Source organism: Daldinia decipiens, assembly GCF_022478715.1.
Source record: "Daldinia decipiens strain CBS 113046 unplaced genomic scaffold F4813scaffold_9, whole genome shotgun sequence".
Lineage (NCBI taxonomy): Eukaryota > Fungi > Ascomycota > Sordariomycetes > Xylariales > Hypoxylaceae > Daldinia > Daldinia decipiens.
Genome location: NW_026054552.1, coordinates 711,050 through 725,934, shown reverse-complemented (window position 1 = coordinate 725,934; position 14,885 = coordinate 711,050). Strand labels below are relative to the sequence as shown.

Here is a 14,885-nt window from a genome sequence, read left to right as displayed (position 1 = left end):
AGACCCACTATACCAGCTCGCCTGCCCGCACAGCTCGGCCCAACTAGAGAATTATCAGGTACCCGAAGAGATCCAATCCAGATCACCAGCTTAACGGGTTCCACGTGGAACCGACCTTTCTTATTCAAGCTTAATTTGTGACACTTGCAGTTGTTCTCCTCAACCTCCTTTAGCCCGCCGACAATATGTTTCTTTTGCACAATTACCTCTCAACTATATACCCATAGCCTGGAACCATGTCGACCGTTCGGTTACCGTTCCTATACCCGCATTTATTTCGGGCAGCCCGCTTCGGCGAGTCTTCAGCTCACGGAACGAAGATCCGATGTCGCAAGTCTTCGAATAATAACCCGCGCATGGTAGCATTCTCATCTTCCACTCCGTCAAGACAGGCTATCTTCGAGAGGCATGGTAAAGCCATCGAGCCGTTGCCTATTACGCCCGACGTTGTAAACCTCCCGGTGCCAGGTGCAGATCCCGCAAAACTATCGAGCTTCCCGAATGCGGAGCCGTCTGGCAAAGATGATGCAAATAAGGGGAAGGAAGCAGCGCAAGAACCTCAAACTTCAGAGGAGAAAGTAGCAAAAGAATCCGACAATGCCGAGGCTCCTCCACCAAAGGCGTCTGCAGCCCCCGCCTCCTCGTCTTCGAGTCCTCAGCAAGCTGCAACAGAGGCTAAGATGCAAGAAAGCGGTCCGATGGAAGCAGTATTACATATGCCACCGCCCGAAGCATATCAACATCCCCACCTATCAGCCTCTCCTTATGTTCACCATTTTGACACCTACACCCTTGTGAAGCAGTTGGAGGGAGGTGGGTATAGCACGGCGCAAGCTACTACAGTCATGAAGGCTATCAGAGGACTACTAGCTCAGAATCTAGACGTCGCTCAGGCTGGATTAGTGAGCAAAAGCGACGTGGACAATGTACGGGCAAGTTTCTAACTCGATCTCGCATTGGCTGCTAATAGATGTGTATAGGAGACGTATTTGTTTCGCGCTGCATGTTCGGAACTCAGTGCTGAGGTAAATAACAACAAGAGGGCTGCCGACGAAACAACACGTCAGCAGCGAACCCAGTTACAACACGAAGTTGATATCCTGAGCCAGCGGATGACTCAGGATCTCATGACACTAAAGGATGATGTTAAGGGCATGTTCAACGACCGCCGGATGAATGTGAGAGAAGAGCAGAGGACGATGGAGAGCGTGGTATGTCTTCCGCTATCTAGAACTCACTGGTACACCTGCTAATCATCGCCTTCTAAAGATCCAGCAGCTCAACCTGAAAATTAGCGTGACTCTCAACAGCGACTCCAGATCGGACATTGAGGGGCTACGCTGGGTGCTGATTCGTCGATCCGTCTTGGGTATAATTTTCATGGCGGTGTTAACTCTAGGGACCCTGCGATACGCAACATACGTCAAGTATGAGAGGCGGATGGAAGCAGAGGAGAAGGCTCGGCGTACTGAAAGGCAAAGGAATAGTCTAGGCAGGGAAGATCACGCCCCTCCTTTCGACGCGGCGGAAATTCTGGCGGCAAATTAAACCTTGATACCCGTGGGAATAGAATAGACAGCGATGACAAAATAAACATGACCTTCTCTCGACCTGTTTTCACGAATTATATGCACAGCGATTCCTTAACCAGCGTGAAATCATAGGGTTGTAAATCATAAACTCCCGAGGCCTATTAATGGCCTATTAATAAAGCTCGGCCGCCCCAAACGCCTTTGCATAATCCAATGGAGTGTAGAGCAACACTAATTGTCCAGGCCCAAATATTCTAATCTCTGTTGTTCTGGGTAGAGGAGTCCCTTTCCGCGGCTTTCCTTAGCCTTTCCTCTTGCCGCCTCCAGTGGCTCCCCTCTTCGTAGTCCTTGCTTATCTTCAACGCATTTCGTAGCCGCTCGCTCTCCTTGATCTTCGCGTCGGCCAGTTCGTGAACTTGATGCGCCTTGAGTGGTTTCCTCGGCGCGGCGCCCCTATCACCCTTGCTCATCTTTGCTTGTAGTTCTTTTCGTAAGGCGTCGCAGCGTTTATCAATCTCATCCTCGTCAACTCTGCGTATACCGCATTAGTCGGGAAACAGCTTAAAGGCAAGCCGGACGCGAAATTGATCAAACATACCCTTCGTCTTCTAGCTGGTCGCGCAATTCGAAGACCTTCACTTCGACTTCGCGCTTACGATCGTGCTCTAGGATCTCCTTGTCCGGTTGACGTTGCCGATGCTTGAAGCTATCGAGGTCTTTGGCGTTGTACGGGGCTGCTCGATCGCGCGGCCTGAGGTGTGCTAGGTTGCGTTGGACATATCCAGATGTCCCGCTTCCTCGGGGCGTCGAGAGTCCAACATTGTCAGACATGATTGCGCTGGCGTGTTAAAACGTAGTATGGATACAAATGGAGATGATGTAGTTAATTGAAGGTGAGTACATAGGTACCTACGTAAGTAGCTTAATGAACTAAAGCAAGGAAGGCGGTAAAGAGTGGCGAAAACAGAATGGTGGGGTTCATTTATGATCTAAGTTAGGTAGGTAGGTAGGTAGGTAAGAGCTAATATGTACATGTATGTACCCTGAGGGTCGCAATTTTGCCCCGCTGTATACAATCATCAATAGAGTGCCCCGCCATAAGTATGAGTCTAACATGCATAGTACCTACATGTAGGTACCTCTATGAGTCGTCGCAAAGCAACTGCCAACCAACCATGAGCTTAAAGATATCCATGGTATAAATACTCAGGTACATTAGGTAGGTCGGTAATTATTCATTTATAATTGACATCACTGTCCTGCTAAAATTCTGTCCATCAAGGACTTTATTTCAAAAACATAAACTATGCCTGCACCTACTACCGCACACTCTTCCTCGGGGACTACAGGCTCGACGTTGCAGTTCCCACCCATTACAAGAGATCATATAATCAACTGTTCATATGATTCTTGGTTTCCCAAGTGAGTAGACGGTATTACTGAATTATAGCTTAGTTGATGAATACATAACTTACAAATCAGTAGATATCGCATGTCATGCATCAAATCGCGTATCATACCCCTCTCATCCGAATTTATAGAGTATATCCGCGAGGACGGTATTATCCTCGCCGACGATGATGGGGCTGAGCCAGAGGACGACGAATGGGAATCGGCACCCTCGAGCTTCCGGCCACCCGTCGAGGAGGTTGACTCCGACTCTGACAGCGATGAGGATGAAGACGAGGAACCCAGATTGCCGCCGAATCAGAGGTTTCCTGAGTTGCATCAAGTGATCAAAGACAAGATCGCAGAACTGGGCGGCGCGGTAGCACCGAAATTGAACTGGACCGCACCCAAAGATGCGGCTTGGATATCACCCCACCAGAATACTATCAAGTGTACAAGTCCTAACGACATATATTTACTGTTGAAGAGTTCGAATTTTATCACTTACGACTTGGAGCACGCTTTTGACGACTGCACATCCACAGGCAATACTTCTACAGGCAATGCACCAACTTTCAAGCCAGTGCTCGTGCTACGTTCATACTTCAATCCTCACACAGCCATGGAATTCCGCTGTTTTGTGAAGCATAGGAACCTGATAGCCATCTCACAGCGCGACTTACACTTCTATGAGTTCCTGAAGTCGCTACGACCCGACATCGTTGGGCGGATCAGCCAGTTGTTCAACCACAAACTACGGTACACGTTTCCGGACGGCAACTTCACGTTTGATGTGTACATCCCAGAAGGCGAGGATGAGCCACTAAGTAGGGCGCGACTAATCGATATTAACGCCTGGGCTCCACACACAGACAGCCTACTCTTCGATTGGAAGGAGTTATTAGATATGGAGGTGCCTAGCCCAATGCTTGGAGTAGTCGGGGGGGCCGAAGAAGAGGTAGAGGCGGAAGATACGGACGAGACGTCAGAGGATGACAACGAAGACGACTTCGTACCAGAGCTACGACTTATCGAGAAGGAGGACCCCGCCGCATTCAATTTCAGCTCGCCGCAGTACTCGGCACACAAACTGCCGAAGGATGTCGTAGACGCGAGCTTGGCCGGAGAGGGCGGCATGCGGGATTTCGCGCGAAAGTGGAGAGAGATGACAGAGTACAGGGAGAATATAGCGAATTGGGAGACGAACGATAAAAGTTAGGTTGCCTAGTGTAATAATAACAAATCTTGTATGAGTGCTCTTGTATAGTTGAGATGTCTCTGGTGATATGCTTTCAATAACACTTACTACTGGATATCTTTTATTTTCAAGGATTAGCTAGTATGAAGTAGTGACTATGGGGAGATGATACCTACAACATAGAGCTCGCTTTTCTTATATTGAATCATCGTTACAGCCTCTTTGAACTTAAGACCAGGTAGGAAATCAAAATTGATAAACGACAACTTAAATAAACGTGTTAAATATGTGAATCATTAATGTGAGGCTAAAATTAAGTGAGAATATATTTTCGGGGTGTACTAAGACATAGAATTGTCAAAAATATCCGATACAAAACGTATAGTTAATGGGAGAACATAAGAATAGGTAGCCAACCCTTTTAACAACGTCCACAAGGCTTTTCAAGGAGAAAAAGACGATACCTTAATAGTACTCAGGTTTGATTATTTTGATTAAACAAGGAGGATCTTGTCATAAATTGATTAATAAACAGCATCTCATGTCCATATATACGACGAGCACTCGAGAAATGCCGAATAAAATCATCATCCGAATCTTATCCATAATATCTCAAGAATCTATTAGTTAATATAACCAGGTAGCAACTTGAGTATTCCATAGAATCATAAACCAGCCCTCAAGAACCCTCATAAAGCGCATCGATACCCTTAAAACACCACCCATCCACAAAACCCGCATCCTCCTCCTCCCTCTTCTCACGTCAAGGCAAGCCGTGTCTGAATCACCTGCCTGGGACATAACACCCGCAGCGCCATTCATTCCTGATCCTGGGCTCTTAACGCAAGGCAAAACTTGGCTTGCCTTGCTAAGCCCCATCACATGACAACACAACAGTCGCCCAGCTTGCGCACAAACTTCGACAGCAGCTGCTCTAGCGCGTCGGGCTGCTCCTGCTCCTGCTCCTGCTGCTGGGGGTGATGCTGCGGCCGTCCGCCGTGCTCGCCGTGCTGGGCCGGCGGCTGTTGGGGGAGCGGTGGGATTACGGCCTCGCCGCCTTGAAGGTTGACTGTTTTGGTGTCAGTAGGTACCTACATACCTCCCTAGGTACATATATCGGCACCGTGGATTGGAGACCGGGGCGCTACGTACCGTAGATGCGGCCCGCGTTGTCCTCCGTCGCGTACTGCAGCCCTAGCTCGCGGCACACCTGCTCCACGCGGGGCTTGAGCTTCTGCACGTGGTCGGTGCTGTGGTTCCCCTTGCCCACGATGCTGTGCTGGTTCTTAGCTTGGGGTTCTAGGGGGCATCTACATATTTGTACTGCCTCCTTTCCCCCTTTCTCCCCCAAGAGAGAAGGGAGAGGGGGTAGTGGGGGCTTGCGGAAAGACAAGGCGACACGTACACGTGGAGATGCGTCTGCCCCTGCTGCTGAGCATGGCGGATGCGGCGCTCGAGGATATCCTCGGCCTCCTCGACGAACTGGCCGTGCAGGTCGATGGTGTCGTCGGTGACGCGGCCCGTCGCGTTGTTCTCCCGGAAGATGTACTCGCTGGCCTGGCGGTTATACTCGTCCATCTTGGCGGCGTGCCGCTTGCCCTCGTTACTCAACTCCTTGGCCTCGGCGCCGTCGCCGCGCTCGTATGCCTGGTGCGCCTGTGCATTTGGGGTGGTAGGCGGTTAGCGTGGTGCACGTAGGATCCTTCGGTGTCATCTCGGTGAAGGTAGGATGCTTATATGTATATCTACCTACGGTAGGGAGGAGGGGGTGGACGTGCGTGTGGGTGGGTAAGAAAGAACATTGTATAGAAGTAAGGAATGAAGATTGTATATAGGGATGTATATAGGGATGTATATAGGAATGTATATAAAACGTATGTAGGTACATACCCGGTCGAAACAGCTGTTCCGTTTCGCGGCTTCCGCCCGCGCCAAGTCTCGGAGCCGGTCATATTCGGCTTCGGCATCATTGCTCGGACTGTGGTTGAAGGCTGCAGCGGCAATGCCAATGGTATGTAAGCTTATGAATTGATAAACAGAAACCTGGCGTGGGTGTTGCGTCACTTGGGACGGTAGACAGGGGAGGGGATATAATTGCTAGTATGGTGGTATACATATTCAGGTAACTAGGTAGTAGCTATGCAATGTATGTATACATACCTCCGCCTCCTAATCGCGTTAGGGGAATGGCCATTATGCTAATTGTATATCGCGGTGAGGGAGGGAGAACGGGTGCAATTAGAAGCTCAGTGTGTATAGGCGGTCTAAGCTTGGGCACTTGCACGTATCGGCGACAGCGAACGCTTGAGCCTCAAGTCGAAAAAAGGGATAATAATTAATACCTAGGTAATTTTACTTTTTGCGAACAAAAACTTGATTGAGCTAGCAATGCAAAGTAGGGCGTACGCGATCTGCAGCTCATCCGCTCCCAAGCCGGCTACGTTACCGTTGGTGGCTGGGAAAAGGCTGACTTCTTTTTGTTTTACGTGGCCGCGCATCTAAAAATTTACCTAAAACCTGATTCGCGCATCTCGGAAAAATGGATGCCATAGAAGAAACAGCTTCTAATTACATAGGTACATGCCTCTCCTATATAAAACTACATATGTAATAGGTATATGGCTTGGTAACTCTTGGTATTTGAGAGTTGGCCTATAGTCTTCCTTTACTCGGGGGGACTACATGCATAAGACGGGCTATCACCGAGTTAAGTCGCTGAATCAACGAGGCGTTTCTTTAATATACTGTTTAAACATCCTGCAGGATGGCTGTAGGATTGTAGGCTTCGGTACTAGGTTAAGTATCTACATAGTAATGTATCAATCCGGCACAGATTGCATGCCCCTGACAGTATGGGGTGGCTCAGCTTATAGGGAAATACAACCTTAAGGTTAAAGCAGGACGGATGCTTCGATGCTGTTGGCTTCCAGAAGGCTTCTTTGTTCATGCATTCAGGCATGATCCTCCTCAAACCTCGGGGATTAGAACAGCCTTGTACGATGTATTGAAACCGGGAGTATGCTTCCACATGCGCTGCGCATAGGTAAAGTTCAGCTGAGGCAAATTCTGGTAATATACCGAGTGGATCTATGTAGATGGCTCATGTCCATCCGTATAGTAGAATTTCGCTCAAGTCTCATATCGTTAACCTAGTCACCTGGGACCAGAGCGAGTTTTTGTTTATATTAAGTAGCTGAGCTGAACTTGACCTAGAACAAAGCTGTGTGCTTCTCTGGCAAGGATAAACTTGTACAAGAAAATGAAGCCAAAATCTCCGTCTTGGCCTAGATTCCAATTGAATAGGAAGAAAATCGCTGAGCCGGAATAGCGTCATCTAGCCCTAATGGCGCAAATTGTAACCTGGCGACCTCGTGGCAATGGAGTAGGTCTGGGTTGGTATGGCTGGTCCGGGCTTCACCCAAGATTATTTAAGAATAGGGGAAATTGTTCCGAACAAGCTGGGACGACATTCGTGCAATATATGTACAAATCAGAGGTAGGTATTACACCTTGTTAGCCTACCATCTTACATGGTACACCGAGCCTCTTTTGGGGGGAAATATGTTGTGGATGGGTGAATCTTCCCATGGTGCGAATGTTACTGTCTATTATTCCGATACATCATCCATGTACATCTTAGCACAGAAGTGATAACTCAGCTCATTGATGCGAACTTGGGAAAGTTTCTAACATGGACGGACCATGGACGAAGGTGGACTGGTGTCAGGGGGCTTATTACCTATCTATCTGATCAGATGGATCGACTTCTCGCGTGGTCGGCATGGTTCATATCACCAGGTCGAGATATATTAGTACTGAATATATATCATTGTTGTTTGAGAAGTTTCAGAGGGTTGAATAGAAGATGTGATGCGTTTTGAAACTTAAAATGACCCTACTGTTCAGAGGGGGCCTAAGCGTAATAATGCCCCTTTTATATGTAGTATCGTGGAGGAGGTGATCTTAAGTTGTTTTTAATAAGATTATAACGCTCATATTACTTATTATCTACCTATGTTTACCTATACCTACTTACTGAGACTGTCTATTCAAGCGTTATTTTATTCTTGTTCTAGTTTTAAAGCTATTAATATTGATGTTGTTAAAGTTGATGTTAAATGTTATTGTTTTTCGTCAATTATTAATTAGGTACTTAAGGTAGCCACTTCTGTGCATGGTTTAAGGCGGGTCTTTTAAAATATTAATATTACATAAAGCGATGGTCAAGCATTGGATTCGATTAGTTCAGATTAAACATGTTGGTTCCATACATTAGGTACATTGCATAGCTGATCTTTAAAGGGCAAGTTACTAGGTTAAGTTACTTAAATCAAGAAATATACCTAGGTAATATAAAACAGTACTGACTGCATGTAAAAGATGCTAAAGACGCAACTATTTATTCCGAGTTAGTTAGCTCTTACGTATACTTGATCACGTTTCAGCCGGTGAATCACCCGTCAAGATGACAGGGCTTGTCCTACATAACATGTCAGATCATATATGCACGTTGCTATTTACATCTTTTTCTTTGCGCGAAACCGACGATCTGGTGGAGTCAACCCGCTTGCTTATGAGGATCCTGGGGAAGCGGCTCGACGTCTATCTCGTATACTTCTAGAAGCATTGCCTACACCTACCTAATGCAGCTCCTAGCAGTTTGTCAGTTTATATCAAGGCCGATTAGAAAGGCCGAAAACTTGTCTCAGTTATGCATTTGTTCCAGTGCTCACGTAAGGCGAATTGTTGCTGCATACAATACATTGTCCTACGGATGTGTCGATGCATGTGTAATTCGAGATGGAGGCAATCTATTCGCTCCGAAGCCTGGCAGACCTAGGCAGACCTGCAGATAATGGGTGGCGGTGGATGGACCTGCAGTCAGGTTTGAACAGGGGTCCGGAGCATCCAGAGCATCCTGGTGTGCCATTGTAATCAATCTGTCCATTCAGTAATTCAGTAATAGTTGCTAGTTGATAGTATATATGCCGCTCTGGTCTGTTCGTTTGTCGCTAGACAGGAAAACAACACGTACGGAAGAAGAAACTATGTTTCTGGTCATACTCGATGAAATTATATGATTGGGTGTAATGTTCAAATATGTTCTGCGGTAAGTCCGGGCATCTGGCAAGGCTCGATACTACTTTTCCCCGATCTGCGATATTCCCATACATCCATACATCCATACAGTAAATCAGCTACTGTATGCGAAGTAGTGGCCCTCCCCCGTGTTTTTTTATGGTTTGTATGGTCGCTAATTCTTCGGTCATCTCCAGCGCCGATAAAAATGCATCCGCTCCCATGGGTAAGACTTTTCTAATCTGACCAGCTAGTATTTTTTTTGTGGTAATTTTGTTGCTGCATTTAGAATTATCAATACATCATCACCATTATCATGTATGTAGGTAGGTAGGTATCAATGTATGCAACCTTAGTAGTGTTAGGTACTTGATGCTGACGTGACTTCGATACTTGTTGTACTTGGTGCTTCTTTTCACTCATACATAGCACTGACGGCCTTGTAGATGATGTATGCATATGTACGTACATGTACATAATATATTCTAGATCCACTACCAGGTACATACCTACATAATGTATTACGGCGGCGTGGACAAATTGCATCAGAACCTTACCTTAGGTAAGCAAACGTTTCAAAAGTACGTAACTATGAAATATATTCGAGAATCGATATTTCATGCGGTATTAACTTTACCCAAGGCTTAAATTTACTGGTTACGGATTTTGGTTTATAACTTTAAATCATTGCTAAAAAAGGATATTATTCTTTTCAGTCGGGAAAGTGCTTAATATGCGGAAAAGTAAGCGGCTAGATATAAATAAGACAATATTTCCAAAGTTCTTTGTACAGTTAAAATTTTCAATATTAAATGCTGAGCATCGATGTACCTAATCCATCTACGATGCTGGGCAATAGGAGGTACCCACAGGCTTTCCATTAACTAGAGACTATTAGGCTTAGCGTTGGCTTTGTTCCTCGCATAATCTGTGATTGACCTAACTATATTCGGTCATAGTCCCCTCAGTTACTGCCAGCCCCGGCACGACTTTTACCACCCCATTTCCGAATTGATTCTCTCACCCTTTCGTTTTTTTCCCCTTCTCAAACAAATTCCTTAGGACAGGGGGGCGTCCGGCAACAAACCAAAGCTGCACTTTCAAAGGCAAAGGTGCTCCACTTGGTCATCCATCTCGCCCCGTCACAATCTCTCGCGACCACCCTTTTTTTTACACTCTTCCTTTCCACTGTCAGCTTTTCTCATCACATTCGCCGTTTCTTTCCTTCGGCGAATTTATCCCCATTTCTTATCTATCGTGTGTCTCTTCATCAGTTCAATTGACATTTCCCGGTATGTTGTCGTCTTGTCTATTTAGTGGTGTCTATCGAAAGCATCTACGCGGAGCGACGGTCTACAACTGCGTCTAAGCTGGCGCAAGCGGCTGGCTGGTCTTGTTATCTGCGCCCGTAGATGAAGAGAGCATCCCATCACTTGGGCTTTTATCGTCTATTATTTCTCGTACTATTGCCTACTGACACCATTATTTTAATAGTCATCGCTCGACGTAGATTATTTTCGCGACAGACGCCGAGTTTACATTCGTTATAACATTTAGTCCCAGACTCCTTTAATTAGCCAAGATGGGTTGCGGAATGAGTACGGAGGAGAAGGAGGGCAAGGCTCGCAACGAGGAGATTGAGAACCAGCTTAAGCGTGATAAGATGATGCAGCGCAACGAAATCAAGATGCTTCTTCTGGGTGAGTACTAAGGACCTTTCCCCCTAACCACGGCAATCGATCTAATAGCCGAAGGTGCTGGTGAATCTGGAAAGTCGACCATCTTGAAGCAGATGAAGATCATCAACGAGGGCGGTTACTCGCGCGACGAGCGAGAGTCATTCAAGGAAATTATCTTCAGCAACACTGTTCAGTCCATGCGCGTCATTCTCGAAGCTATGGAATCCTTAGAACTTCCATTAGAAGATCAGCGAATGGAGTATCACGTTCAGACGATCTTCATGCAACCTGCTCAGATCGAAGGTGACGTGTTACCTCCTGAGGTTGGTAACGCAATCGAGACTCTGTGGAAAGACCGTGGTGTCCAAGACTGTTTCAAGCGGTCGCGTGAGTATCAATTGAACGATTCTGCAAGATAGTACGTGCATCACTGTTTAATCTCCTGAACCTGGCCCATCTAACCATCGCAGTTACTTCGACAACATTGCCCGAATTGCTGCCCCTGACTACATGCCTAATGATCAGGATGTCCTTCGATCTCGTGTCAAGACAACCGGTATCACTGAGACAACCTTCATCATTGGTGATCTAACTTACCGAATGTTCGACGTTGGTGGCCAGCGATCAGAACGTAAGAAGTGGATTCACTGCTTCGAGAACGTCACCACCATTCTGTTCTTAGTCGCTATCTCTGAGTACGATCAGTTGCTCTTCGAAGACGAGACGGTAAACCGTATGCAGGAAGCTTTAACCCTATTCGACTCGATCTGCAACTCCCGATGGTTTATTAAGACCTCTATTATCCTCTTCCTGAACAAGATTGATCGATTCAAGGAGAAGCTTCCCGTCAGCCCAATGAAGAACTACTTCCCCGACTACGAAGGTGGCGATGACTACGCGGCCGCTTGTGATTACATCCTTAACCGATTCGTCAGTTTGAACCAGCACGAAACAAAGCAGATCTACACGCATTTTACATGTGCAACAGATACGACACAAATTCGCTTCGTTATGGCTGCAGTTAATGGTATGTAATATAATCTGCCCTGCTAATTGTCTATGTTCGAGCTAACCCCATTTTAAGACATAATCATCCAAGAGAACCTGCGTCTATGCGGCCTTATCTGATTGAGAATAAGAGTGTCACAAGCACAAAATCCTATTATAGAGCACCAGCTCACCCAATACCCCCTCGGTACCGCATACTCGACGGCTGCCAGTAATGTTATAAATCTGGCTAACGACTTGACCTGCGCCCTCAACATGAACTGGCCAACGATCTCCTTCCGTGTGTTTGTTTTGCGCCCGTTTTCGTCTCACATACTCCTTTTATACTCTTTGGTACGGCCCCTACCGGCCTTGCGCGAAGATTCAGGACACCGTTGATCGCACGATCCGGAAGTAGTGACAGGAAGGAGGACGTTTGCATCTAAAGTCACGGCGGATTACATACCTTGTTTAATAACGAATTCGCGGTTACGCCGGTTCCTTTCCATTTTCTTTGCTTTTCATATTTTTTTAATCTAAGGCATAATGATTGCCTTAGTGGATGGCTGAAATCCGGCCGGGAGGTGGATCGTAGGCAGTTGCCTCTTTCCACAGTAGGGAGAGGATGACTGATGAAGCTATACCAATAAGGGGGGGAAAGCGTGGAAAGGCAGATCCTGAACAATTGGTTGGATCTGTAAAAAGATCAATAAAAGCCCGTCCCATTATTCTAATCTGTATACCCTCTGAGAGCTGTTATTTTGCAGTTGGCGTTCGATGATTTGAGTGGCCATAGACCGTGTCGCGTTAACTAGGTGGCATTTAATTGTACAGTATAAGACTTTGAGATGATGTTAAAAGTGATGTCCTTTGATATAAGTTTGAAAATCCCGGGTGTTGCACTTGGTGAATTTGCCCACTTCTATACCCGACTTTTAGGTATGTATTTTAGGGCACGTACTTAGTCACGTACTTGGGTATGTATTTCTAGTATGATTTCTAATATGTTTGCGAATCACCTAGTTACATGAATACTTGAGCAGTTGCAATGGAATAGGTTGTCTATCTAAATCGTGGTATTGTACTGGTATTACCTACATGTAGTACCTATTACCATCGGGTACCTACGTGGATACCTACATGTATAGGTACGCGGGGGATCTCCTGACACACATGTACTTAGATACGTACCTGCATAATACGTACCTTCAATAGAATCTAGGTAGGTGCAGACCTTGCACACCGCCCGGCGAAATTACGGTTCGAGCTAAGCTTCTTAGTTACGGCCTTTTCCGAAAGATTATTTCATCCTACATCATTTCACACAGCTGCCGACAGCTGAAAAATGATCATTCTTCCATAAGACATCATCAATCTGATTACCAACTGTCAGCCAGCAGGCGGCATTTTCTTGATCACCTGGCCCACCATGAAAGGCGTTATGCATTCATCCCGAGGTGGCCGACCAAGCAAGGTCACCAAGCCGGTCGGTGCTCCGCGCGCAAGAGTCAACCGTCGAATCGGCGCGGCTGACGGACTTCCAAATCAGGACCCCGACCTTGAACAACAGGATGTCACTACTGATGACGATTTCGACAATGATCACAATACCACTTTCGATCCTGAGGCGGCTGCTGCCGCTGCCGCCGCCGCTGCTCAGCAACATCACCATCACCAGCAGGTAGAACTCACCGCAGCTAGCATCCTAGCCAACAGCGTTCAGAATCCCAATGATCAGCATCCCGACCTTAGCGGTCATCTTATGGGAGGTGACGATGCTGGAGTTCATACTACGGAAGAGCTTGCTCACCAGTCTGGATATCTCAACATCAACATTGAAAGCGCTTTGGCTAAGAGGCTGGCCCGCGATCCTGGCATGCGTCTTGCCCAGCAGCGACGTACCGGTCAGAAACTGAACTTAGTCCGACGTAGCAACGTCGAGGCTCTCTTCGCACATATCGCTGGTGAGGAAGCACCCCAGCCATGCAAGAACTGCCACAAAGGCCATGGCCCCTGGACTAGCTGTGTTGTTATCGACGGTCAGATGTGTGGCAGTTGTGCCAATTGCTGGTTCAACGCTTCCGGTGCTCGATGCTCCTTTCACGGTATGCCATTCACCTTAATCCTTTCAAAATACACGTATAAACAAGGATTGATAGGCTGATCATATACATAGAGACTCGCAACCCCCAGGCCCACGGAAGTCAGATTGGTGGCGATAACTTCGCCTATCCCATAGCCGCTCCACCGCCACCCGCAAACATGACTCCGTTCAACTTTGCTTCGATTCCCGCTTCTACCGATCCTGTTGTGCGCTATACGATAGAGCAAGCATTAGCTCAGGTCCGCGGGGCAGATCGTGCAAACAGGCTTATGATCATGATCGATGCGACTACTAAGCAGCTGGCTTACCAGATTTGCTTGTACGAGGAGGCTGTTCGTGAGCAGCAAAACCAAGCTGGCCAGGCTGGTCAATCTGGTCCTCAAACCGGCCCTCACGGAGCCCCCCAATCCGTCGTGAATGAGCAAGATGCACCTTAGAATGGCCACCCCATCAACGACGCGAGACAAGCCCAGCAAAGCGGTTAGCAGCCGGATCGGCATCGAGGGGATGGTGCTCCTCAATTTGACCTGCTGGCAGGATTCGGTGTCATTGGATCCTCACATCATTGAGGAAAATATCCAAGGCAATCTCTAAGTGGAGGAGTGGCCTCCTAAGTCAAAATTTCTTGGTCAAACTCTAAGATGTTTATAAGGGGAATTTGGAACATTCTCTTTTTGCCATGCCGGTTGGTTCTAGTTATAAATGAGTCGATGCGTGCTATATGGAAACGCACGGAGTTTAGGTTGAGGGTGTTTTTTCTTGTTTGCGTAAATATCCGGAAAAGGAGGTTGTCTCTATCTCGCCGTAGTCTAGCATGATCGCGGAGGGTCTATGAAGTTCTCATGATCAATAAACTCACTTACGATGACTGAATTGTCTTAACATCTGCTCCATTTGACTGTGACATTAGTGATAGT

General features: G+C 46.9%; 6 protein-coding genes across 6 annotated transcripts; 4 read left to right on the top strand and 2 right to left on the bottom strand.

Annotated features, from left to right (window-relative positions):
- Positions 1-18: 18 nt before the first annotated feature.
- On the top strand, positions 19-1,834 carry F4813DRAFT_337755 (uncharacterized protein). Its single transcript, XM_049241218.1, has 3 exons — positions 19-926; positions 981-1,211; positions 1,270-1,834. The coding sequence occupies exons 1-3, from the start codon at positions 237-239 to the stop codon at positions 1,546-1,548; spliced, it is 1,200 nt and encodes a 399-aa protein (XP_049101569.1). The 5' UTR covers positions 19-236; the 3' UTR covers positions 1,549-1,834.
- Positions 1,692-2,500, bottom strand: F4813DRAFT_337751 (cwf21-domain-containing protein). Its single transcript, XM_049241217.1, has 2 exons — positions 2,131-2,500; positions 1,692-2,063 (listed from the first exon to the last, which is right to left on the bottom strand). The coding sequence occupies exons 1-2, from the start codon at positions 2,361-2,363 to the stop codon at positions 1,787-1,789; spliced, it is 510 nt and encodes a 169-aa protein (XP_049101568.1). The 5' UTR covers positions 2,364-2,500; the 3' UTR covers positions 1,692-1,786.
- Positions 2,501-2,682: 182 nt separating this feature from the next.
- F4813DRAFT_353459 (D123-domain-containing protein) lies at positions 2,683-4,283 on the top strand. The gene is made up of 2 exons (XM_049242648.1): positions 2,683-2,954; positions 3,018-4,283. The coding sequence occupies exons 1-2, from the start codon at positions 2,839-2,841 to the stop codon at positions 4,138-4,140; spliced, it is 1,239 nt and encodes a 412-aa protein (XP_049101567.1). The 5' UTR covers positions 2,683-2,838; the 3' UTR covers positions 4,141-4,283.
- A 301-nt stretch (positions 4,284-4,584) lies between these two features.
- Positions 4,585-6,576, bottom strand: F4813DRAFT_353456 (Smr domain protein). The gene is made up of 5 exons (XM_049242647.1): positions 6,280-6,576; positions 6,010-6,110; positions 5,525-5,775; positions 5,272-5,393; positions 4,585-5,188 (listed from the first exon to the last, which is right to left on the bottom strand). Exons 1-5 carry the CDS (start codon positions 6,311-6,313, stop codon positions 4,998-5,000), a joined length of 699 nt encoding a protein of 232 aa, XP_049101566.1. The 5' UTR covers positions 6,314-6,576; the 3' UTR covers positions 4,585-4,997.
- Positions 6,577-10,780: 4,204 nt separating this feature from the next.
- F4813DRAFT_387707 (guanine nucleotide-binding protein subunit alpha) lies at positions 10,781-12,005 on the top strand (the record flags this gene model as incomplete). Its single annotated transcript, XM_049246592.1, has 4 exons — positions 10,781-10,898; positions 10,953-11,295; positions 11,348-11,904; positions 11,962-12,005. The coding sequence occupies 4 exons, from the start codon at positions 10,781-10,783 to the stop codon at positions 12,003-12,005; spliced, it is 1,062 nt and encodes a 353-aa protein (XP_049101565.1).
- A 1,168-nt stretch (positions 12,006-13,173) lies between these two features.
- On the top strand, positions 13,174-14,507 carry F4813DRAFT_337639 (uncharacterized protein). The gene is made up of 2 exons (XM_049241215.1): positions 13,174-13,969; positions 14,041-14,507. The coding sequence occupies exons 1-2, from the start codon at positions 13,294-13,296 to the stop codon at positions 14,403-14,405; spliced, it is 1,041 nt and encodes a 346-aa protein (XP_049101564.1). The 5' UTR covers positions 13,174-13,293; the 3' UTR covers positions 14,406-14,507.
- The last annotated feature ends 378 nt before the right edge of the window (positions 14,508-14,885 follow it).